The sequence below is a fragment of the Carcharhinus amblyrhynchos genome, chromosome 23 (genome assembly GCF_965287045.1).
Source record: "Carcharhinus amblyrhynchos chromosome 23, sCarAmb.v2.hapA, whole genome shotgun sequence".
Lineage (NCBI taxonomy): Eukaryota > Metazoa > Chordata > Chondrichthyes > Carcharhiniformes > Carcharhinidae > Carcharhinus > Carcharhinus amblyrhynchos.
In genome coordinates, this window is record NC_137346.1 from 26,685,625 (window position 1) to 26,711,610 (window position 25,986).

Consider the following 25,986-nt stretch of genomic DNA (forward strand, 5'->3'; position numbering starts at 1 on the left):
AGGTTTTATGAGAATTCTATGGGAAAAGTTCCCTGCTCAGTTCAAAGCTCAGCTGGAAAAGAGGTCATGAACTCTGTCTGAAGCCCTGCGGCCACCTCACCCCAATATTCAGAAATAAAGCTGGTTGAGAAGGAAATGGTGGTTCATTGACATATGAACTGATAAAATTGCAATGTAGCATTTTTTCAGTTAAAACAGCAAAAGGTTTTTAAATTGGAAGCCATGAGTGTTATCGTAGAATCCTTACAGTGCAAAAGGAGGCCATTTAGTCCATCAAGCTTGCACTGACAACAATCCCACCCAGACCCTTTCCCTGCAACCCTACGTATTTTCCCTGCTAACCACCTACTGTCTGCTATGCCTGTTTAATTTGACTTTGTCCATAAAACTTCAGAGCTAGGAGGTAAAACAATTATACATTGGTGGGTGACTACCTGCCATTAATTGTAACTAAAATGCTAAAAGTGAGCTTGATGCAGTTTACCATCACTGACCACTGATCAGATGGATGATGAGTTGGGCTGTCTATGGTAAACCAAACCCAAGTGAGTTAGCTCCTGATGGGCCTGTAAAGAATTGGATACGGCAGTTCATGCTCTATCTGCCTGGAAAATTGAATTGATTAAAAGCTTCTTTACCCTTTCTTTAAATAAACTTGCTTAATGTGCAGCAGATTCTTTGGGTGGAGTTTTTACGGCCTCTTCTACCAGCGGAATTTTCTGATTCCACCTTCAGGTTTTTGAATAGTTCAAAGCAAATTCAGGCCCATCCCTGCCACGATGGCACCTTACAACATTGCCCCTTGATTCTGCAATTGGCAAGATTACCAAACCATAAATGCCTTGAGAATCTGTCCTAGTTTGTTTAGAACCATGTACCCAACTAACAGTGGCAGGTTGGGACCCCATAGAGATTAAAATTCCTTTGGAACAGATTTCTGAGCAGAAGTTTTAAGGCTTTCTGGAAAATAAATTTCTAAAATCTCTCATCATCTAATAATTCTAGGTAATGGTGTATTTATTAGCTCAGTTATTTTGTTTTGGTGGATTTTTTGTGATTCAATAGTTGGCACCCTCATCTTTGAGTCAGAATCTCTGGGTTCAAATCCCACTCATGGGTGGATATTCCTCGAGGGCTCATGAAGTGTAGGCCTCCAAAGCAGGCTCCTGACTCATGTCTGACTTTACCCAGGATTAACATGCTTTCGTGCAAGGGATGGCTTCCTCCTGGAGTTTGCCAGTTGCAATTGGGTGTGACCTTGCATTCAAGGATAGAGAATGCTTTCCCTCCTCTGTCCTGATAAAAGGACAGTAAGTGGTACCAAAATCAAACATCTGCCCAGACACAGCCCTGCAATGCCACAGGAGGTGACTCGCAATCTTTGCACTGTGAAATACACAACAGAAAGATGACAATGAGTCTGCTCTTTATTTGAGAAGTTAAGAACTGAAGAACATTGCGCCACATTTTCAGTAACATTTGAATTTCTGACTCTATCCCATTAACAGTATTTCAGTGCTAAGTTAATGTTGAAGTGAAGTATGATGATACATCATAGTAGCCAGTGGTTATAGTAGAAGGGATTAAAGCTTCCTGTTGGAACTGTCTTCTGGGCCTAGTTATACAGTCAGGATTTGTAAAAGTACGTCGGTCATTGAGGAACTTTAATGAGGCTTGGCTGAGGGCCCAGACTCCCTCAAAAAGTATTAACTTTATTGGCTCCGGGACAGAGAAATGAAAAGTTTATTTGATTGACAACTTTATGATGTTATAATCTATTTTAGCTGTGATCTCTTTGTCAATAGCTCAGTATGTCTTTGCACAAGATAAAGAAGTGTCAAATGCTTATAGTTTGAATTATTGATACATTAAAGATCAGGCTGATAGATGCTTTTATAGGGTTGTAGCAACAACAATTCTTAAAGGAAATTCTGAATGGGTGTTTTTAAGCTATTCCGCACAGGCCATTGTTACTGTCATTCATGTTGGTTGGTTCTCTACAGAGTTTACACTGGATGAATGGTGTGGAAGTGCCATGAATTGGCATGGAGGGTATGATGGATCATTAGAGATGGGTGGGGACATGGGCAGGACCTTTGGAACTTGTCTCTCAAAAGATTCCCAAATATGGTTCATTACCCCCTTTGAGGAGTTGTGAACCATGGGTCATGGAGATGCTAACCCAATTCCAAGAAAATTGCAGGGCTAGGAGATGCCTAACCCTGCAATTGAGTGGAGCAGGTCTGGAGTACAGGATGTGGGTTTGTTACCATTGTCCCATGCGATTGGAAATTGGAGCTGCTGGAAATGGGGGCTGGAAGCTAGTCCCCGGAGTTCTTAAGACGCCACGAAAATCAGGTCCATCATTATATCCAAGGATAATGCTAAAGCGTTAAAATGATTTGTACAATGCAGTCCTTCATTCAATTTAATCATGACTTGAGTTTAAATAGATGTAGAGGATGGCTGAAAGATGAGGTCCTGTGTTTTATAAGTGCTAATGGACACACGTTAAAATAATCCTGCATCAGTCAGCAGCTTTAAGCGAGGTGTTGAAAGAGGCACCAAAAGAGATGATACACATCTATTGCTGTTGCAGATGAATAGTTCTGCCCTTCTATCACCGCTTCCCTGGTCCCAACCAAATGTACTATTTGTTCTCTTCATATTGCTTCATCGTAATTTCAATCACTTTAATGTTTCTTGGGCTGTATTTTTTATTGAGACGTTACGCACCATCATTTGTGCAGCAGGACGTTTAATGGCAGCTGCTGTTAGCTAGATTTGCCTTTGCTCGTAAGGGGTTTTCAATTCTTTTAAGTAGCAAGTGACTGAAAGTGTGAGCTGATGGGTGGTAATTACCAGTAATCAACGCTGCTGGTATTGACAATTAATTGTTACAAGTGCAAGGGAAACCGGCTCAACTGTACTTGCAACTGTGCATCTCCTTAACCAATCAGATCAAAAGTTTGGGAAACATTCTGCGGGAGAGTGGAGAAGGAAATGTAGATTAGAGTGGCTGAATTCAGTGCCTGATCAGGTTCAGAACCAAAAATAAAAGAAAAAGATTCAATAGAGAGAGAGAGAGAAAATAATTGAAAAAGTAAAAATCAAATGTAAGAATTTGAGATTTTACGTTTCTAAAGCTCTAGCAACAATTAAAACCTGATGAATGAGACTCTACAGTGGTCAAGAGGGGGGTGGGAATGGCCATCAGTTGTGGGCGGGGGACAGCGCAGGGAGCAGCCACATCTGCTCAATCTGCCTTAACTGATCTTAGTCCATGTGACATGCTTGGCTCTCAGTATCTGATAAAATGGCCAAGCAAATCATTCCGCTGTACCAACAGTCGCAACCCAGCAGGACGCGATCACCTTCTCAGGGCAGTGAGGGATTTGCAATAAATACAGCCAGATTTATGTTACACACACCCAAAGATTCTTTTTTAAAGAAAGCTATAACATCTTCTTACCTGAATCTATCCTGGAGTTCAGCTGCTGTGACACGGTGGCACAGTGGTTAGCACTGCTGCCTCGCAGCAGCAGAGACCCAAGTTCAATCCCTGACTTGAGTCATTGTCTGTGTGGAGTCTATACATTCTCCCCGTGTCTGTGTGGGTTTCCTCTGAGCGCTCTGGTCAGGTGCATTGGCCATGCTAAATTCTCCCTCGGTGTACCCCTACAGGCACCAGACTATGGCGTCTAGGGGACTATCAGAGAAACTTAATTGCAGTGTTAATGTAAGCCAAGTTGTGACACTAATAAATAAACTTAAAAACAGCATACCCTGCAATATTAGATCTCACATTAAGATTCTTCTCTGGAATTTTTTTTTATTTTTATGATGATAGTTAATTTGTAGCTATTTCTTTTATCTCATATTATCTAACCAATGGTGCTTAACTGAGATTGCCATTTCTATGTAGCGATGGAGCTATGTATGAGTGTTGTATATAAACATGACTGCATTCTTATGATTCCATTCTCACCTCATAGAGTCCCTACAGTGCAGAAGGAGGCCATTTGGCCCATTGAACCTGCACCAATGACAATCCCATTCAGGCCCTATCCCTATAATCCCACGTATTTACCCTGCTAACCCCACCACCGCCCTCCGCTCCCCTGACACTGAGGCACAATTTACCATGGTCAATCAGCCTAACCTGCACATCTTTGGACTGTGGGAGGAAACCCACACAGACACGAAGAGAATGTGCAAACTCCACACAGACAATGATCCAAGCTGAGATTCGAATCCAGATCCCTATCACTGTGAGGCAGCAGTCAAACCACTGTGCCACCGTGCTGTTCCACGTCAGGTATATGTTAAGAAAAGAATAACAAATAGCTATTTTTCTCATTAACTTTGTGCATCCCTAACTCATTCATTATACCATCCAATCGCACTTTTAATATCTTTTTAATCAAAACGTGAAGTATAGCAGCCAGCAGTTCTATATGTGGAATGCAGAGACAGATTATCTGTAAACACCCTTAAGGAGTATCTGCCCTGCTTCCATTTAGGAATTATTGCAGATTTTCTTCGTTAGTCTAGCTGAGGTGAACATTTAGTTGCAGAGCACAGATGTATTTCATTGCTTCATCCAGGCACGAATGATCGCACCATAACAGCAAACTGAAACATGGGAAATCTCATTTAGTTTCTTGTATTCATTTCTTGCTGCATATCAGCAGTGTGGATACCACAAGGAATTGCAATGAGCTGCAATTTCTCTGATCTTCTTTCTGAAGAGCATTTCTTTTTGGACATTCCTTGAAGTCTGTGATATGGTGGTTGACAAATTTGCAATGCATGAGGAGATTCTATAAAAGTAGCCCGTGAAAACTCAATACTTTGTTCAATTGGAAAGGAGATAGTTTGCAAAGGTGAAAGTGTTACAGATAATCCCTCCATCTTTGTAGATGTTGTTTGCTTTTTTCCACCGACTCAGAATTAATTCAACCTTCCGTGTTTCTTGGAGAAAAACATTGAGAAGTCTGGACAACTCTAATCCTTTGTTGTTTTCACTTTAATTGTTCAGTTTCAACTATCTTTTCTCATCTCGATTACTACTTATTGTCATTACTAGCAATGGAGAAGAAAAATCCACTTGTGAATGAATTGTGATCACTGAGATTACATTATTTTTGCCTCATTTGTTTAGTTACAATGTTCTTCAGAAGACAAATGGTCTGGATAACCTTGGGAATATACGCTGGGAACTTTTTGGTCTCCTCATCCTTGCCTGGGCGATTGTTTATTTCTGTATATTTAAAGGGGTAACGTGGACTGGAAAGGTAGGTTAATAGTTAGTTATTATCGTGTCTCACGTAGATGGCTTATCGTTACTTGGAATATCATTTATTTTATCAAAAGGTAGATCAATTTTAAGTAGAATTGTATGTTCTGATAAAGGCCTTTACATCATAAGCCCAACAAATCAAGTTATCAATTATGATGGATTCTACCATTCTTCACTTTTATTTCCTAATTTTCCCATCTCCCCTCCTTTCCTAAAAGTTCACTCGACAATAGATTTCTCCCTGTACCTTATCCATGCACTCGTTAGAATAATAGACATCTTAGAATATTTCCAACTTGTTGTTTTCTATCCTTAAGCCAATTTTCTATCCAATGGATACTGATTCTTCTATTCCACAAGCCTTAGTTTGTTCACCAGTCTCTTATGTTTAAAGTTTATTTATTAGCATCGCAAGTAGGCTTACGTTAGCACTGCAATGAAGTTACTGTGAAAAGGTTACTTCATCAAAGCTTTCTTAAAATCTATATAGACATCATCCACTCCATACCCGTCATCAATATTCTTTATTAATTCATCAAAGGATCGTGTTAGATCAGTGAAACACAGCCTGTACTTTATAAACTCACGTTGGCTCTCCTAATTAATCAAACCTTTCCAAATGGATGTTTTTTTCCCCGATTTGGTCTTTCCAAAATCACTGATATTAAACTGACCAACCTAGAATCATATCCCTATAGTGCAGAAGGGGGCCATTTGGCCCAGCGAGTTTCCACCAACCACAATCCCATCCAGGCCCTATTCTCGTAACCCCACATACTTACCCTGCTAGTCCCCCTGACTAGCTCCAATCCACCTAACTCGCACATGTTTGGAGTGTGCGAGGAAATTGGAGCACTCGGAGGAAACCCACAAAGACACGGGGAGAATGTGCAAACTTCACAAAGACAGTGACCCGAGGCCGGAATTGAACCCGGGTCCCTGGCATGCTGAGGCAGCAGTGCTAACTACTGTACCGTTACCTGCAGTCACTCGGAATGTCTTTACACCCTTTCTTGACTAAGGGCGTTACATTTGCCACTCTCCAATCCTCAGGCACCTTTCTTGTATCTGATGGAGAATGGAAGATTAATTGGTCCAAGGGCAGCAGAGCTGTCTGCCACCTTCCAATCACCTGGTGAAATGCCAGCGGTGGCAGAAAAGTGGCAGACTCCCCCCTACTCCCTAGTACGCTCCCTAAGACCATGTAAAATCCCAGCCTATGATTCTAAGTGCAGTAAAAGATGGTCTTTTGGCTCATTGTTTCTCTTCTGTCTGCTGACTGGAGAAATCCAAAATTGAAATGCAATGCACTTACCACTGTCCTATCCCAACATCACAAAAAAATCTAAAAGACTATTATCTAGTTCTTTATGTCATTGCCACCTTTCTTTGCGCAAATGTACATTTCCCAATATTACCTCATTGATTAGACTTCAAACGTTTTTCATTGATTGCGAATCATGTTGATATTTCTTAAGCTCATGTAAGATAATGTAAAGAAATCCATATACAGACATTTTTTTCTTAACCTATCTCCTCAATCTCTTAATGAATGATCATTTTATAATGAAAACCTAGCAGTCAAAATCCTTCATAATTTTGAAAAGCTTTATGAAATCTTTTCTTACTGCTCTCAGCACTGGGCAAAGTAATCTTCAAATCTCTCTTCATAACTATTTTCTAAACTCTGGCATCATCCTAGTGGGTTGTCTACTTTCCATGACTTTAATTTTCTTCCTATGAAGAGACCCCAATAAAGGGACTCCTGAACTGTACATGCAATCAACATTTTGTACAAATTTCTCACTACTCCTTAACTCCTGTTCAATGCCCCTATTTATAAAGTCCAAGATGCTATTGGTTCTTTGGAAGGATTTAAAGCATTTTCTCAAAATCTGAACCTCTAGGTTACTCTGATCATCAGTGTCCTAAAATGTATCATCTCGTACTTAAATAAACAATTAGCCTTAGTCTAACGTAGGACTATAGAGAGACAGAGAGTGAACATTGGTTATATATAGCTTGACGGGCATCACTTTGCAAGGTGAGGGGACAGGTCATCATGAACTACCAGAGGGATTGAACCCATGCCACTGGTGTCATTCTGCACCACAATCTCACCATCTAAGCTAACAGACCCTCACAAAATATGTACTCACAATAAATTACACGCCAACTGCCTGAACATTCTGCTAACCTGTTCTTATTTTACTGTGCTCCCTGCTGTTAACCCCTATTTTTATGTCTTCAGCAATTGTTGCGATGATGCATCCTGTATATAGGCCCAAATCATCTATATTAACAAGGGAGAAACTGATTGTGGCACTAACATTGTGATCTTCCAACCTTCTTCTCCCCAAGCTGCAGCCATTTACCCTAGTTCTGTTTCCAGTACTGAAACCTAATTTCTATTCATGTGATTACATTTCCTTCTGTACCACATGCCAGGATATTTCTAAAAAGCCTTTTGTGAAATATCTTATCAAACATCCTCTGAAAATCTACATTGACTCCATTCCCTTTGTTTATCTATTTGGTTGCTTATTCAGAAAATTCTGAATAACTAAACACTTGCTAACTTTATCTGCAATTATGGATAATAAGAGGTTTCCCATAATTGTTGTTACACTAGCCTGTCTATAATTGCCTAATGTATCCTTCTTTCCTTTCTTGAACATGGGTTCCAGATTGACTTCTCTCCCCTCCCACGTTTGCATGGATGAGGTACTCCCCTGGCCTTGAAGATTTAGGTTCCTCATACAACAACAGTGGCAGAATGTACAGTCCCAACATGTTTGATCTTTGCTCATAAGACAATCCCTCCCTATCGGGATCATCCTAGTGAAACTTCTCTGAATTGCCTCCAATGAAATAATATATTTCCTTAAATAAGAGAATCAAATCTGCTCACAGTACTCCATACGTGGTCTTACTAGTACCTTGTACAGTTGCAGCAAGATTTCCCTACTCTTATACTCCAATCCCTTGAAATAAAGCCACCCCTGATTACCTGCTTTCTGTGTTTCATACACAAGGGCAACACGGTGGTACAGTGGTTAGCACTGCTGGCTCACAGCACCAGGGACCTAGGTTCAATTCCGGCCTTGACTAACTGTGTGGCACTTGCATGTTCTCGCCATGTCTGTGTGGGTTTCCTCCGGGTGCTCCCGTTTCCTCCCACAGTCCAAAGATGTGTGAGTTAGGTTGATTGGCCGTGCTAAATTGCCCCTTGGTGTCAGAGGGATGAGCAGGGTAAATACATGGAGATAGGGTCTGGGTGGAACTGTTGTCAGTGCAGACTCGATTGGCCAAATGTCCTCCTCCTGCGCTGTAGGATTCTATGATTCTATAATGTATGACTGACATCTCCAAGTTCTACATCACTAAGACACTTTCCAGTAATGATCACAAGATAATCATTGGCTGCTTTTCTTTTCTAGTTGGACTGGCAGTGATTTAATTATACTTTATTAAATATATGGGCAGGAACCATGCAGAAACTACGTTAAAGTGGAAAAACATTTGAATATTATTAGTTAAATTATCCTGTTGAATTCAATTATTTTAATCAATCTCTAATTATGGTTATTTTATTTTCCATAGCCTGAAAAATGAAAAATTCATACCCTGTTAAGTAGTAAAGAGCTTTCAGTGCATTACTTATCACGCCATTGGGTAACATTATTACAGAACTACATTCTGTTTTGCTAAATTTGAATCAAAAACTTATCTAGATTAGTCAATGCACTTTACTGCAGTAGAATGCTGCTATTGATATAGAAACCCTGCAGTGCAGAAGCAGGCCATTCGGCCCATTGAGTCTGCACCGACTCTCCAAAAGCGCATCGTACCCAGACCCTATCCCCATAATCCACATTTTTACCCTGCCAATCTCCTTAACTTACGCATCTTGAGACACTAAGGGACAATTTAGCATAGCCAATCCACCTAACTACACATCTTGAGACACCAAGGGGCAATTTAGCATAGCCAATCCATCTTACCTGCATATCCTTCTGTCGGAAGAAACCGGAACACCAGAAGGAAATCCACGCAGACAGTGGGAAAACATACTAACTCCACACAGACAGTCAGCAGAGGCCAGAATTGAACCCGGGTGACTTACGCTGTGAGGCACCATTGCTTTGTGATTAATGGATTCTCGGCATTGTGGTTGCCTCTATTGCTATTAGTAGTTTAATGATTGGCTGAGAATGTTTCATTACTTGGGTAATGCACATTGAGTCTGAATAGAGATTCCCTCATTTGGGAAATGCTGTGAAGCAGATAGCTGAATCAGCTAGAAGTTCAGAGACTGAAAATGAAGTTTATGTTAATTAGCACACGGCTTCCATTTTACAGTCACTTAATCCATAAACGATATGTGATGAAGCTCACGTCTACAGGCACTGCTACATTATTTGAAAATGCAGTTTATTTAATCAATATTCTAATATTGCTTTAAAGTTGTATTGCTGCAAAAACAAGTTAAGCTTCACAGGGACAGGAAAAGATCCATCAATTGTCTTAACCACGGCAATCCTTTATCTTTATTACTCCCAGTACCCTGTTCTCTCACATCATTCCCTCATATCTTTTCTCACCCAATTAGATATCCATCTCATGTTTAAGGTCCTTGATTTAACTTACATATATGGAAAGTACGTTTCACGTTCTGACAATCTTTTGTGGAGTAAATTGTCCTGGATTTTCTTTTAACTTTAAAGTTTAAATTAATTGAGATAATATCCATTTGCTTCATGTTCTTACCTTCATCTACTTTATCAATTTCCTTCATTAGCTTCCCCAGACTGATTCAAGGGATGAAAGGGTTGAAGTATGAGAAGAGATTAAACAGTTTTGGCTTATACTTGCAGGAGTTTGGAAGGATGTGAGGGGATCTGATCGAGGTATATAAAATTTTAAAAGGGATTGATAGAGTAAACTTAGACCAAATGTTTCCCCTTGTGGGGCAATCTAGAACAAGAGGTCACAAATATAGGTTGAGAGGTGGTAGATTTAAAATTGAGATGAGGAAGAATTAGTTCTTGTAGGGGGTGGTGTATTTGTGGACCTCGCTTCCCCAAAGTGCAGTGGAGTCCACATTATTAAATAGTGTCAAGAAGGGGATAGATATATTTCTGATACGGGTTAAAAGGGATATAGAGAACGTGTGGGGAGGTGGATTTGAGACCAGGAAGAGATCAGCCCTGATCTGATTGAATGGCAGAGCAAACTCAAAGGGCTGAATTGCCTACGTCTGCTCTTAACTGCTATGTTCCAATGAAACGGAGAGCAGGAAAGAAATTGTGCCTTAGGCACCACAGGTCAAAGAAATTAAACCAGGGAAAGGAAGTAAGATTTGTGAGTAAAGGTTGGGATGTGAGGCTCAATAAACATTCTTTATACAAACACACAGTGTATAAGGATGACATTGAATGAACTGCAGGTGAAAATTCAACCTGAAGGTTATGGCATGGCAACTGTTACAGAGCCATTACTCCAAGATGGTCAGGACCGGGAACTAAATATACCAGGTTATAAGGTCTCCGGGCAAGTTAGGGAAAATGATAAAATGGGAAAAGTAACAAGTGATAAAGAATGAAATCACTTCGTGGTAAGAATGGATAAAACGAAAGGTACACAAACAGTGACAACTTTTTGACAGAATTAAGCAATAGAGAAGGATTTAATATTGTCATTGGGATTGTGTATAGGCCACCTAATGGCAACTGTGAAAAGATAGATTGTATAAACGCAGATATCAGACAAGCATATAGTAAGATTTTAATGGGGGTGAGGGGATAACTTTTATGTCGATGGGGATAAGCAGACTAGTACGTATAATAAAGATAGTGAAGTTCTTGAGTGTATCTGGGAGCTTAGTCAACAATATGTTATACAATCAATGAGGCATTAAGCCATATTAGATTTATTAATGAGTAATATTCTCGATTCAGTAAATAATGTGGGAGCATTTATCAAATGGTGATCATAGTGCGATCAAGTTCAACAAATTGGTTGAAAGAGAGGAATACAGAACAACTACCAAGATTCTAGATGTACATAAGGCTGACTTCAGTGGGGTGAGACAGTGAACTTAGGAAGTCTGTTAATGGGTAAAATGAGAGTTCAAACAAGAACTTAATGTCATACAGAACCAGATTATAGCCCTAATTTCTGCTTGCCAAACAAGACAACCACAGGCGACTAACGAGTGATCATATTATGTTAAAATGTACTAAAGGGTATTTAAATCAGGTTCATGCCCTTTGCCACTGGCGAGGGGCAGTGAAAATCGCAAGTCATAATCTCGCTGGCAAGATATGTGACTTCTGTGTTTCACCGCATCTTGAGTCCAGGCCGGCAATCGGCATGGTGGCACAGTGATTAGCACTGCTGCCTCACTGCACCAGGAACCTGGGTTCAATTCTGGCCTCGGGAACAGTCTATGTGGAGTTTGTACATTCTCCTGTGTCTGCGTGGGTTTCCTCCTGATGCTCTGGTTTCCTCCTACATGCCAAAGAAGTGTCGGTTAGGTTGATTCACCATGCTAAATTGCCCCTTGGTGTCGGGGGATTAGCAGGGTAAGTACATGGGGTTATGGGATAGGGCCCAGGTCGGATTGTTGTCGGTGCAGACTTGATGGGCCAAATGGCCTCCTCCTGCACTGTAGGGATTCTATGACTCTATAATTCTATGAATCACATGGACAGCAAGAGTGGGCTCAATGTCCTGCCCTATATGTCTCAGTGAGGCCACCTCTTATTCTTCTAAACTCCAATGAGTACAGGCCCACCCTATTCAACCTCTCCACATAAGAAAATAATTCCAAACCCAGGATCAATCTAGTGAACCTTCTCCAACCTACCTCCAATGCCAATTCCTTTATTAAGTGGACCAAAGCTGTTCACAGGGTGGAGATAATAAAAGCTCTCCTTGGATCTGTGAATGCCAGGAGCCTGGAGGACTGCAAATGTTATACCTTTATTCAAAAAAAGGGGGTTAGGAATAAACCTGGCAGCTGCAGGCCAGTCAGTTTAATGTCAGTGGTGAGAATTCTACAAGATATTATGTAATCACCTACACTCTGCTTCCAGTGAAACCATCTCAGTTTGATAGATTTTTGCTAACCAAAGTTATTAAGGGGTAAGAGACAAAGGGCACACGTGGAGTTAGGTTGCAAATTAACCATTATTGAATGGCTGAACGGACTCGAAATGTTATTAGTGGTGGCTAGCCTTGTTCCTGTGTTCCAGTCTTCCTATTTTACACATCTCAAACATGTCAGTATGTAACCTTCTCATTTCTAGAAAACAACCAAGTTTTAAATCTCTTCATCCTAATTACCATCCTATTAATAGATTATTTTCACAATCAATATTTCCTTCCTACGTTGCAAAACTGAATACCAAACCCTGAATGAGATGATCGGTATAATTGTAGTAGGAATTTCTTGCTTTTACATTTAGTCATTTTATAAGGAAGCCCAACATTGCATTACCTTTCTCGCAACCAGTGCTGTGCGCCAACTTTTAATAATTCATATACCTGGACCCCCAGACCCTTTTGTTTACCTACCCCATCCTTACAGCTTCACCTTTTTCATCAGCCAATCTTACTTCACAATGTATTGCAATGAAGTGCATGTCACATTGCTCTACCTACTGATTCTACCTTGCCCTTTTTCAACTTTCATCTGCTTCATAATTCTCTGTGACCAAGTGTTATGTGCAAACCTGAATATGCTCAAATCAAGACATTTATACATAGAAGGAAAAGCTGGCCTCCTAGCATTGTACCTTCAGGGACGTTGATCATTGCTGCCAATCAGTTCAAGATTATCCCATTTTCCCTGTAATCCTGACTTCCCAAAGAAGCTTTTGCACAAGTCTTAAAATTCCCTTCAATTTAATGTGCTAAACTTCTGGAAGAACTACATCAAAGATCTTCTGATAAGTCACTTCCAGTTGCATGGAAAGAGTTATGTTCCTCATGGCGCCTATTTAAAGATAACCCCTCGTGCCCTTTAAATTTCCTTCCCTCCCTTCCTGAAGACACTGGATCTTGATGAGATTATGGTTCCATCGGCACGAACTGGTACCCTTTCTTCATGTGTTGGCAAGTTATTCAGCTGTGGGCTGTCACTTGTCCTTTCAAAAATCTCTCCTTGTGAAAAGGTTTAATGCCCCATGATAAAGTCCTGTTTGTGTTCAATATTTCATGACAGTGTGGAAAAGAAATGATGCAATCACCCAGAATTCTTTTGTTTGTGTCCCACAGAGATACCTCAATCTCTATTAAGCTGCAAAAAGAAAGCAGATATTAATGTCAAATCCAATTTGTTATTGCATCTAAACAGCTCGAGGAAAGATCTGAGTCGATGGGATACAGAGGAAAGAGAAGGAAGAATAATAATTAAATAAAGCTTTCTCCCAGAGTGGAAGAACCAATTACTAGGGGGCATAGGTTTAAGTTGTGAGGAGCAAGGTATAAAAGAGATGTATGAGGCAATTTCTTATACTGAGGGTCATGGGTGCCTGGAACTCTCTGCCAGAAGAATAGTGAAAGCAGATATAATGGTGACTTTTAAGGGACAAATACATGAATAGGATGGGAATAGGAGGGAGTGCAGAGGAGGTTTACTAGGCTGATACCGGAGTTGAGGGGGTTGAACTATGAGGAGAGGCTGAATAAACTAGGCTTGTACTCGTTAGAGTTTAGAAGAATGAGGGGAGATCTCATTGAGACGTATAAGATGATGAATGGGATGGATAGGATAGAGGTGGAGAGACTCTTCCCGCTCAAAAAAGACAGTAGGACTAGGGGGCACAGCCTCAAGATAAAGGGGAGGCGGTTTAGAACGGAGTTGAGGAGGAACTTCTTCACTCAAAGGGTGGTGAATCTCTGGAATTCTCTGCCCGTTGAAGTGGTGGAGGCTGCCTCGCTAAATATTTTTAAGAAGCGGGTTGATGGGTTTTTGATAAGAGAAGGGATTAAGGATTATGGGGAGAGGGCGGGAAAGTGGAACTGAGCCACGACAGATCAGCCATGATCTTATTGAATGGCGGGGCAGGCTCGAAGGGCTAGATGGCCTACTCCTGCTCCTATTTCTTATGTTCTTATGTTCTTATGAATAGTGGGATATGGTCCCCAGAAAGGTAGGGGGTCTTAGTTCAGACGGGCAGCATGGTCGGTGCAGGCTTAGAGGGCCAAAGAGCCTGTTCCTGTGCTGGAATTTTCTTTGTTCTTTGCTCTTAGTTGTATCTGACAAATAAACTGCAAGCTTTATCTTAATATCCAATCATCTTTTCTTGCTGTTCTCTGTAACCAGGTTGTATACTTCACCGTATTCTTCCCTTATGTAGTGCTGCTTTCCATCCTCATTAACAATGTGCAACTCCCAGGAGCTTTGGATGGAATTATTTACTTTGCTAATCCAAAGTGGGAGAAATTAAAGGAAATCCAGGTAAGCATTTTATTTTATGAATTAATTTTTAACATTGAAGATTGTGGAATTTGGACATTTAAGAGTTTATACTTCAGTAAAAATGTATTTTGGTCAGAGAGACCTGATAACATTTCATTGACAACCAATCTCGCGCTTCTGCCTCTTGAAAAAAAGGGTTCGGCTGGATTTTCCGGTCATAGTTGCCCCAAGGTCAGAAGTTCCTGCCTGAGGTCAAGGGACGTTTGCATGGAAAATTCCATCCATTCCAAAAGAATTAAAATATATTTATAAAACTGAGTTTTCACCTTAAACTGTCTCAACTTCCAATTAATTCCTGTTGAGGAGAATGAGAAAGTGGTTTGTTTTAGTCAGATATCTGACACTTACCCATCATGCTGTCTGTGTGACTCCAGATGAAGCTTCGGAGAAACCCATCCTGACATTAAGTAGATGATACTCTGTCCCATAAGGAACCCGGAGAACTTACTGTTGTTAGAGCCAAAAGCTTAGGGAAAATCAACTTAAAGCAGTGCCAGTGTTTAATCTAAGGAAGCCACACGGTTTACCAGCACAACTAATCTTCCTGCTTGTCACCAAACCAAGACCACCGTACTCTTTATGGCAATGGAATACAGGATAATCTGGAGCTAAGTTGAAAGAATCCTGCCCATTCCCCTGGTAACAAGTGTCCCTTTGTTCACCCAAGGTATCATTAATGATTCAAGCTGGCTCATCAATCATCGATAACACTTTGGATTACTACGGACCCGCCTAACACAGATATTAGATTAGCAAGACCATTAGGGAAGTTGTATGTGTTTGCACCTCCACTGCCAAGCACAACATGCAAAAACCAACTTAACCCAAATAACCAACCCTCCAATTCCAAATTCCACTGGTCTGAATAATCAGAACAACATAACTCTGGAAGATGCTAACTATCATTTGCTGAGTCGGTTCTCTGAACATCTTCCATGCTGTAGAAGATCTGTTGAGCAAGCTAAAAATCATGGCGAAACTTAAGCTAGATCCCCATTTTCAATCAGGGATGATGGTCCTGTTGCATAGAAATGAAAGAAAAATTGTTTGTGCTGATGTTTTCATATCCTCGTAAAGAATTGTTGTGATTTACACTTTGAACATTTAAGTACATCTTGAATCTGCCTAAAAGCTTCAGTTTTCAACTGACTTCTCTCAGTCCAGTGGTGTATATAATTTATCCCAACAAGTAGACCAATTGTCCATCTGAATATCGGAAACTAAACAAAACAGAAATAAAATAGTCAAAATGAAAAATAAACCTAATTTTTACTTTAAACAAATACAATTCATACAGGCACCGGATTCCTGTATCTGGGAAGCTTAGGGGATTTTATGGATTTTGGGTAGTAGGCCTTGCATGTACGAAAATTGAAGAAAAGAATGGTTTTATTCAAATTGCAACCCAGGGTGTCAGCTTGGAATGTCGCTGGTTTTCAGGTCCCTCTGGATTTTGTGACTTTGGATGTGGGACCTAGTACCTGTGCATGATAATCAATTTTGGGATTCCTAATGTGCTTTTGATTTAACAGCTATGGAATAAAGATCCTTCTGTTGTTTGAGTCTCTCAGTTGCTGTAAAGGAGACACAAGTTCTGTTTCTTCATAGAACACCTTTTTATTTCTTTGATCCAACTCCACGCACAATTTTCTAGCAACAAATAGTTCCAATAGTGGCCCCTTTATATATCAGTGACTTCTGTTTAATAGTTGACATCAAATTAGGACTTAATTGGAAGGTCTGTTACCCCATTCCTAACAATTGTTTTATAAATAATTCTCAGATAATTTTTTAATCATTATCATTAATGATGGTGATGTGAGGTTCTGTTATGATGTTGATTGTAGGCTCGGTAACCTACTGCTTTGTCAAGAACCTCATTACCATCCATTTACATCTAATTAATAGGCTTTCCTACCTTATTATCCCTCCACATTAGATAATTCCCCCAGACCATGATAAACTGGGACCTGGTGAAGATAACCCGCAGGGGGCTCATGGGTAAGTACAACCCCCAGGGATGGGGGGGTCATGCCTGGGCAGTGTCCCCTGGCGATGCCCCCTGTGGAGGAGGTCCAATGGAAGGTTCCCTGTGTCTGTGGTGCAGACGTGCACTGTGGATCTCCATGTCCATGGTGTTATTTGTTTTAGTTCAGATTGGGATTCCTCAATCTTTTGAGAGCCGAAGTTACTGATAGCACACTGCTTCTATCGCTTTCGTTAAAAAAAATTATAACATTCTGCCCCTTTTATTTCTAAACCAGCATTATTTGCTATGAAATCCTGGTGTAGAAGTGCTGTTTGTAGCCAGATCATTATAATAAAATGTCGGCCAAAATTCTCCAGCCGTTCACACCTCGCTGTCACTGCCAGAGAGGACAGAGAATTTGGCACTCTGTTCATTGCCGTGGAACCAGAGAATCCGGCTGGCGTGAACGGCCAGAGAATCCCGCTCGTAATCTCAAATAGAACACTGAGTGAATGTATCCGCTGAAGGTGGCCTCAAGGTAATGTGTAAAAAAACAAGACAATCAACTGTCAAAATTACAGGATGATAACACTATCTAGTGTTTATTCATAAAAAAGATCAAAACAGTTTTCTTCGTCCCAACATGTGATTTATTTAGTCACCCAGGTATTTAACTTGGCCTACATTACACTTAATTCCCGTTACACTTTATCCATTTGGACAAAATGTTCCCATTTTGTTTTGTTGTCTGCACCAAAAGCCCAGTTGATGCCTTCACGGTCCACAACCTCTATTTGTTCCCTTTTGTCAAAAGCCATGGGAACTTTGGGAAGAGTTCCAGCATACAGGGTATAACGAAAAGTCCATTGCTGTTAAGTTTGAACTCTGTCAGGTAAAAAGTCAATAGGTACAATCCGGAATCTGAATTAATCTGCTAACATTTAGTCTTTCCAAAGTAGATAGAAAATATCTCAACTTTATGATAACCGCACAAGGAAAGAGTTGTTCACAAGCAATTCATTCACAACTCCACGCTCTATCGGGTGAAAAATGTTTAATAAGTAGTCTCTAAAATTCCTCAGGGATTACAGCAAACTCCCTTTGCAGTAACTGCCAGGAGACCAGCTGAGCTCAACATCCCATATGGGTGGCACAGTGGTTAGCATGGCTAATAGGGACATGGGTTCAATTCTGGCTTCAGGTCACTATCTGTGTGGAGCTTGCACATTCTCTCCATGTCTGCAAGGGTTTCCTCCAGTTGCTCTGGTTTCCTCCCACAGCCCAAAGGTGTGCGGTTAGGTTGATTGGCTGTGCTAAATTGACCCTGGTGTCAGGGGGATTAGCAAATTAAATATGAGGGGTTACGGGAATAGGGCCTGGGTGGGATTGTGTTTGGTGCAGACTCGATGGGCCAAATGCCCTCCTTCTGCACAGTAGGGATTCCATAGTTTCTATGGATATCCTTCCTAAACCCTAATATATCACTCCATCTCAGCTGTTTTGTCGGCCAAACCCGCATCCCCTTCTCACTATTTGACCAATGGCCCTAACACAACATTCCCTCCCTGGCCCTGAAGCTGAAACAGGACCCAGGTGTGTAGGTGCTCCAAATAAGCCACAGTGTACTGGCCTCCAAAAGAGATAGCCAGGCAAAGGACAGCCAAAGCATTGAACAAGTTTTCAAACCAATTTTGCAGCTCACCCCGTTGAGGCTGTGCACCACTGTGACTGGTCCACTCTCCCAGTCCTAAAGAGCTCCTCTGATTCCACAGATTTTGACATTTTCTCCCTGTCAATCAAGTTGCTTTATTTAGCGATTTTGCTCTGCTTAAGCAGCAGGAGATACATTACATACGGAGTTAAAAGTATTTCTCAATAAATGAACAATTTCACCCCCTCTGTGGTCTAGTTGGTAACGGTGCACAAAGATTTCTACAATGAAAAGTTATTTCATTTCAGCTTCCAATGCTGTTGAGAGGTAAGGCTTTTTTCTTTAAAAATTGCACTTTTCTCCCATTCAATTTACCTCTCCCAAAGACCCATTATTGTGCGACGGGGAACATCTTGATTTTTCATATTAATGCAAAGCGTTCCAGTGTAAACGTTTAAGGGAACGTTTTTACACGGCTCCTGCTGCTTATCGTTATCCCTCAGTCCCCGTTTGGAATTACTTAGATGTGGACATTGGGTCATGGGGATTTTCGAGGTTAAATAATCCATCTACACTCGTAGCTAAGCTCTAACTCAAAGAATGGACAGCTGGGCTTGATAGAAGTGCGGTCTCTCATAAACATCGGTACCTTCAGGATGAGGGGATAAAATTGAGGGGGTGGGGGTGATTGTTGAAAGGTAAGGTAAAGTCGCCACGGTCCCAGGTGGCCATAGGCTGCCCTCCCTTTGAGAGGGAGAGCTGGCTGGTGGTGATTTAACCTGAGGGTCACCTCAGGCGAGGGGCAAGGTTGAGAAGCTGGGGCCTTCATGAATAACCTCAGCTGGTGCGGGAATTGAACCTGCCATGCCTTTGGCATCACTCTGTATTGCAAACCAGCCGTCCAGCCAATTGAGCTAACCAACTCCCAGTTAAGGGACTTTACTATCCTTAAAATTATGGAGTTTTAAAATTGATCAATTGGAGTTTGCAGCTGGTTCAAGGTAATTGCCATCAACCTATCACAGTTACATGAAAACAATCAGGAATAGAGAAAAAGCTCCCCCACCCAGAATGCTGCCTGGCCCTTGCTCTCCACATTGCAGCTCTGGCCATTTGCTCGGACTCACTGTCCTTATTCTGTTTTCAGGTGTGGGTCTACGCTGCTGTCCAAGTCTTCAACTCCATTGGCATTGGCTTTGGCTCATTGATTTCCATGTCGAGTTATAACAAGTTCAACAACAATATTCTTAAGTATTTTTGTTTTTTCTTATCTTGATGAATGAGCTAGGATTGATGGATAATTATTAATGCAGCTCCACTAACAAAGTTAATCAGAAATCCTGTATCACTAGCCTTTTGTGGTATTATTATAAACATGGTTTACAAATAATGGACTGGCGGCTGTACTGCTGCAATGTAGTGGGTTGAATTTCCACGGGAAGTCTCTAACTCTTTGGCTGCAACCAGCAGAACAGCCACCAAAGAAACAGTGGAGGATTTCAACAGAAAAAAAATAGGTGGGTGCTGTAAACAGTGGGTTATCTGTATCGCAAGATGTGGATTCCTAGGACATGAAGGTGAAATTTTACTCGAGGGTGTGGAAAATTTCACAAAACATTTAAAGTTTAAAAGTGTATTTACGATTGTCACAAGTAGGCTTACATTAACACTGCAATGAAGTTACCATGAAGATCCACTAGTCACCACACTCCAGCGCCTGTTCGGGTACACTGAGGGAGAATATAGCATGGCCAATGTACTTAACCAGCATGTGTTTTGGACTGTGGGAGGAAACTGGAGGAAACTCACGCAGACATGGGGAGAACATGCAAGCTCCACACCGACAGTGGCCCAAGCCAGGAATCGAACCCAGGTCCCTGGCATCATGCGGCAGCAGTGCTAACCACTGTGCCAACGTGCCACCCCAAGAAAAGTTGCTACACATCCTAACCCAGTTAGTTAAATCAGTCTTGGCAAAAGTTGGAAACATACCTGGAATTGGCTAAAAGGTGTAAAGCAGTGGACGAAGAAGTAGGGTCAGGTTGGGCAGAAATTTCAGGTCAAGAACCTCAAGCACTAGTTGGGGTCCCAACAATTGATAAATGATCTAGATTCCTATTTTCCATACAGCTCTAATCATTAAGATCTTTGAAAAATATCCAAGATTCAGAACAGAGCAGAAAATGGTAACAGGGCATGTATTAGATGACCAAATGGTAAGGAAACTCGAGCTTTGAAAAGGATTCAATTAGACAGGACTTTATTAGAGATATGTAAGTGGTATCTATATACAGCGGAATATATAACTGGGAATAGGGAAATGGCAGGGAAGCAAAATGATTATTTTGTGTCTGTCTTCGCTGAAGAAGACACAAGAAATTTCTCAGAATCAGAGATCCAAGGGACAAGGGAGAATGAGGAACTGAAAGTAATAATTACTGATAAGCAGGTTGTATTGGAGGAATTAATTGGACTGGAGGTTGATAGGTCCCTGGGACCTGATATTCTGCATCCCAAAGTTTTGAAAGAAGTTGGTATAGACATTGTGTTTGCATTGGTGATCATCTTTCATAATTCCATAGGTTCCGCAATGGTTCCTGCAGATTGGAGGGTAGAAAATGTCACCTCACTATTTAAGAATGGAGGGAGAGAGAAGACAGGGAACTCCGGATCTGTCATCCTCACATCAGTAACAGGGCAAATGCTGAAATCTGTAATAAAGGATGTGATGAATGAACACGAGGATAATAATGATCTGGTTTGACGTAGCAGGAATTTAATGATTGGGAAATCATGTTTGATGAATGTTTTGGAATATTTTGAGTGTGTTACCAACAGAATTGATAAAGAAGTGGACATAGTGTGCTTGGATTTTCAGAAGGCTTTTGTTAAAATCCTCCACAGCAAGTTAGTTAGCAAAAACATGGGGTAGGAGGTGGCATGGATTGAGGATTGGTCAACAGGCAGAAAACAGGGACCTCCTTCATCCGTGGTATGTTCCCATCACCCTTTCCCCGACACGGGTCACTGGCATCGGATCCCTCCCAATAGGCCCCCCGTCGAGACCCCTGCATCACTCCCCTGCATGATCTCGCCACCCCGCATAGCCCCCAGAGCTTCCCCGTCATAGTCTCCACTCAGGTCCCACCTCCTTGACACTGCCCCTGCACTCTGGCAGTGCCCAACTTGCACTGCTGGGATGCCTGGTGGGCATTGCCAGGGTGTCCAGTGAAAGCTGCGAAATATTTAAATGGATGCACAGGCTGGATGGAGGTAAGATGTTTTCCCTGATTGGAGAGTCCTGAACCAGGGGCATGGTTTCAAAATAAGGAGGAAGCCACTTAGGATCGAAACTTTCTTTTACTGAGAGCGATGTGGATCTTTGGAATTCTTTGTCCCAGAAGGCTGTGGAAACTCAGTCATTATGTATATTTAAAGCAGAGATTGTTTAGATTTCTAAATACCAATGATATAAAGGGATATGGGGATAGTGTGGGGAAAAGATGTACTGAAGTGGATGATCAGCCATGATCAAATTGAATGATGGAGCAGGCTCAATGGGCTGAATGGCCTACTCCTGCTCCTATGTTAAACAGTGACAAGAGTATCAGGAGCACAGATAGGAAACTAAAAAACAGCATGTTCAGAAGAGCAACAATTCCGAAATTAATTAAAAAGCAGTTAGACAGTTTAATGGGGCGGATCAAAGCTTTCTCTGAAAAATCAACCAAATGACCTTCCTCATTTGATTGTGAGACAGCCCCTAAACTTATTATCTTTTGATTAAGGAAATAATGAGGCACTAAAGCTTCGTTATTTCTAACACCCTCTGTGCTTCTTTGTCCTGGGGTCTTCAAGTTTCTAAAGTCCAAGTTCAGGGATCTTCACAGTAGCTTCAATGCAGTGTTAATGCAAGCCTACTTGTGACACTAAAAAATAAACTTAAAAACTTGTGTCATCTCATTGCTACTTCCTAATTTATCTCTATATATCCTATTAGATTTTTATTTGGAAGGTACGCTGGACAAAGTGGTTGTAAAGTACTGCAGGAATAATTTGCGACAGGCTGTCAAAGAGACAACTATCTCTATTAAGAACTCTCTTTGAACTCTTCTCAGCCTGTACTATGGGTCTTAGTCCTTCACTGTGATCAATGGTTTGGTTTCTTAACAATAAAAACTTGCCAATTAAATCAAAATTCTCACAGACCAATTTCCTCAGTGCCAATTTCCCTCCTCTGGGTTGTAGACATTATCCCTGAACAACGTCCACTCCCTGAGCAATTAATGTTCCCCGGACAACAAACAGACTCTCGGCAATAGACATTCTCTGAGCAACAGATGTTCCCTGAGCAGTAGGCTAGAGAGCATCAAAACAAAGAACATAAAGGATAGGAGCAACAGAAGACCACACATTGCCTCGGGTCTGCTCAGCCATTCCATACATTCACGTCCGATCTTCAGTCTTAACTCCACTTTTCCACAAGCTCCCCAAATCCCGCGATTCTCTGAGAGACCAAAATCTATCTACCTCAATCTTGAATACATTCAACAATGGAGAATCCCCGTAACTCTGTGGGGCAGAGAATTCCAAAAACGTACAACCCCCTGAGTAAAGAGATTTCTCAATCCTAAATGATCACTTCTTTATCCTTAGATTGTGCTGCCAAGTTCTAATTCCACAGTCACAGAAAGCAATCCCTTAGGGCCTGCTCTGTCAAGAATTTTCAGAATCTTACATTTTAATGTGATTATCTTACCTTCCTCTAAACTCCAAATAGCAAAGGCCCCTTTTATTCAACTTCCCATCATAGGAAAATGCTCTCATCCCAGGAACCAATTAAGTGAACCTTCACTACTGCCTCTGAGGCAAGTATATCCTTCCTTAGATAGGGAGAAGAGGACTGCACACAATACTCCATGTGTAATCTCACCAAAGCCCTCTGCAGTTGGAGCAAGAATTGATTGTCCTCCAATCCCCTTGCAATAAAGGGCATTTGCCTTTCTCATCGGTTGTTGTATCTGTGTGTTAACATTTTCGGATTCCTTTTGTGGATACACGCAAGTATCTCAGAGTTCTACAATCTCTCTTCGTTCAAATAATATACTGTGTGTATAAAATTCCTGCCAAAGTACACATTTACCCACATTAGTCACCATTTCGCTCACTCACCTAACCTATCTATCAATATTGCTTTACAGGCCACAACTTAGTTTGCTACCTATCTTTGTGCCTGAGCATTTTTTCAATGGAACATTTTTTTATTGAAATTTTTGAATATGTGTTGTCGGGCATTTCCAACAATATTCCCTGGGCAGTGGACCTAGGAAAATATAACTCAATCAAAGAGTTAATTATTATGGATTGGAAACTTGTCAGTATATTAATCTTCTCAAGTACTTGAATAATTAGTAAGTGAATTGCTCACAGCGATATATTAATGATGCTCTCATTTCCGCACAGAGATACATTGGCCATCTCACTGACTAATGCAGCCACAAGTGTCTTTTCTGGATTTGTTATTTTCTCTGCATTTGGATACATGTCCCATATGGTTAACGTCCCCATCGATGATATTGCTGTCGATGGTAAGTCAATGTAAAGATGCAAAAAGGAGCTGCAATTACCTGACACTTGGGGGCTGAATCTTTGGGCCTCACGAGGTCGGGAATGGAGGTGGACGGGACCCGAAAATAATCATTTCCCAGTCCTGTTTGTGGCATCTGCCATTTTTCTGATGGGGGTTCAGGCAAGGTTGGGTAACCAATGTGACCCATTATGAGCCACATTAACCTACTGGGATTTTCCAGTTAGTTTCCTAATATGACAATGGGCTGTGTGAATGCCTGGCTGGGGGCAGGCCAAGTGTCCGTGTTCAAGACAGGCCTCTATCTCTCTGACTCCGGATACAGAAGAAGGACCCCTTTGGGAGGGATTCCTCCAGTCTACACCACCACCCCGCGCCCCCCCCCCACCCCCCACCACCACAGTGGAGGCCTAACACTTTTTCTGTTTTTCGTTAAACCTTCAAACAATTTGGGTGAGAGGGTGTATTCTGCACCGTCTGTAATACTCACATTTTATAGATGTTGTTGTGAATAAGTTATAATTGGTAATGGGTTGAAGGGTTATGGGGGAGAAGGCAGGAAAATGGGGGTGAGGAGCGTATCAGCCATGATAGAATGGCAGAGCAGACTCGATGGGCCGAATGGCCTAATTCTGCTCCTATACCTTATGAACTAAGATAAAAAGCCTCTGATTGGTGTTCAAGAACCCACTGCCCTTGATTGGCAGGGATCGCATTTCTGAGCCCATTAAGAGGGGGATGGTTCTCAGTCAAAAGCCCAAAGGGAATTACTGTTCTCCCCCCACCCAGGGTGGGTTCGGGACCCGGGCACAAAAATCCCACAATGCCTGTTTCTCGTTGCCCGAATGAAAGTTCAGCTCCTGAGTTCTGGTGACGTGCTTTAATCAGTTTGCAGAAATGTGCTGCAGGTTAACGTGGTTCTATCTCCAATGTTTTCACCTCCCAAGGTCGCAGGGAAGAGGAATACTGTTCTTATTCCAGTGTGGAAGACATTAAAAACCAAAGTAACAGGGTTACTGGCAAAATGGCTGAGCATTCTAATAACTAAGAAGGTCAAGTTTGAACTGTAGTCTGTACTGAACGAGATGAGATTAGGCAAGGCAGTAGAAATCCTCTTGTTGGCCCCTGTACCTCTGAGTTAGAGAGAGGAAGCTCAGCAATAGTTCCTGCACACTTTGCAGCAGCTCATGTCTTTATGTGGACGTTGGATAAGGCAAGAGCTACAAGTTCCTTACAGTCAAGTATTTTGACAACTCCAGTATCTGGTTAAGAGCAATAGCTTCCATGATGGAATTGAGCCCAACTCACTTCAATAGGAAAGGGGAGAAAAACAGCAAAAAAGAAACATATTTTAGAGGCAGACGATTTATTTTCTTTTATCACTCACTTCATGCGGTACGGCCACTGCAGCAGGTAACTTTTACAATGGTTCTTAACCTTGCAGGGCCAGGATTGGTGTTTGTGGTTTATCCAGAAGCCTTTGTAACGATGCCAGTTTCTCCTCTGTGGGCGGTGCTGTTTTTCATTATGCTGCTGTTCCTAGGCCTGGACAGTGAGGTAAGAGTTACTGTAAGACATTGCCCCTTCAGGTTACCATGGTGATTGAGGAGGCATGATAGCTGCTGTAGAGAATTGTAAGTTTATATCCAAGTTTATTTTCTTTCCCCTACCTACATACAAAGAGGTGACAATTAGTAAGAGAAAAATATCATGTTCCCTGTGACCAAATTCTGAATCCATGAAAAGATCTGAAGATTATCTGTCCAGCAGATATTAGCATGGAGCCATCACCAACAACCCCACAATTCTTTTATACATTTGTGGGATACGGGCGTTCCCGACCGGCCAGCACTTATTGTCCCTCCCTAGTTGCCCGAGGACAGTTGAGAGTCAACCACAATGCTGTGGTTCTGAAGTCCTGTGTAAGCCAGACCAGGTTATGACAGCAGATTTCCTTCCCTAAAGGACATGAGTGAACCAGATGGGT

General features: G+C 41.5%; 1 protein-coding gene across 1 annotated transcript in view; it reads left to right on the forward strand.

Moving 5' to 3' along the window:
* Positions 1-25,986, forward strand: part of LOC145357473 (sodium- and chloride-dependent GABA transporter 1) — a 73,608-nt gene that overhangs the window by 38,224 nt on the left and 9,398 nt on the right. Inside the window, exons 4-8 of the mRNA XM_080210840.1 lie at positions 5,165-5,297; positions 14,637-14,771; positions 19,560-19,663; positions 23,876-24,000; positions 25,444-25,556. Of these exons, the coding sequence (XP_080066966.1) occupies positions 5,165-5,297; positions 14,637-14,771; positions 19,560-19,663; positions 23,876-24,000; positions 25,444-25,556 (610 nt within the window). The remainder of the gene's footprint in view (positions 1-5,164; positions 5,298-14,636; positions 14,772-19,559; positions 19,664-23,875; positions 24,001-25,443; positions 25,557-25,986) is intronic.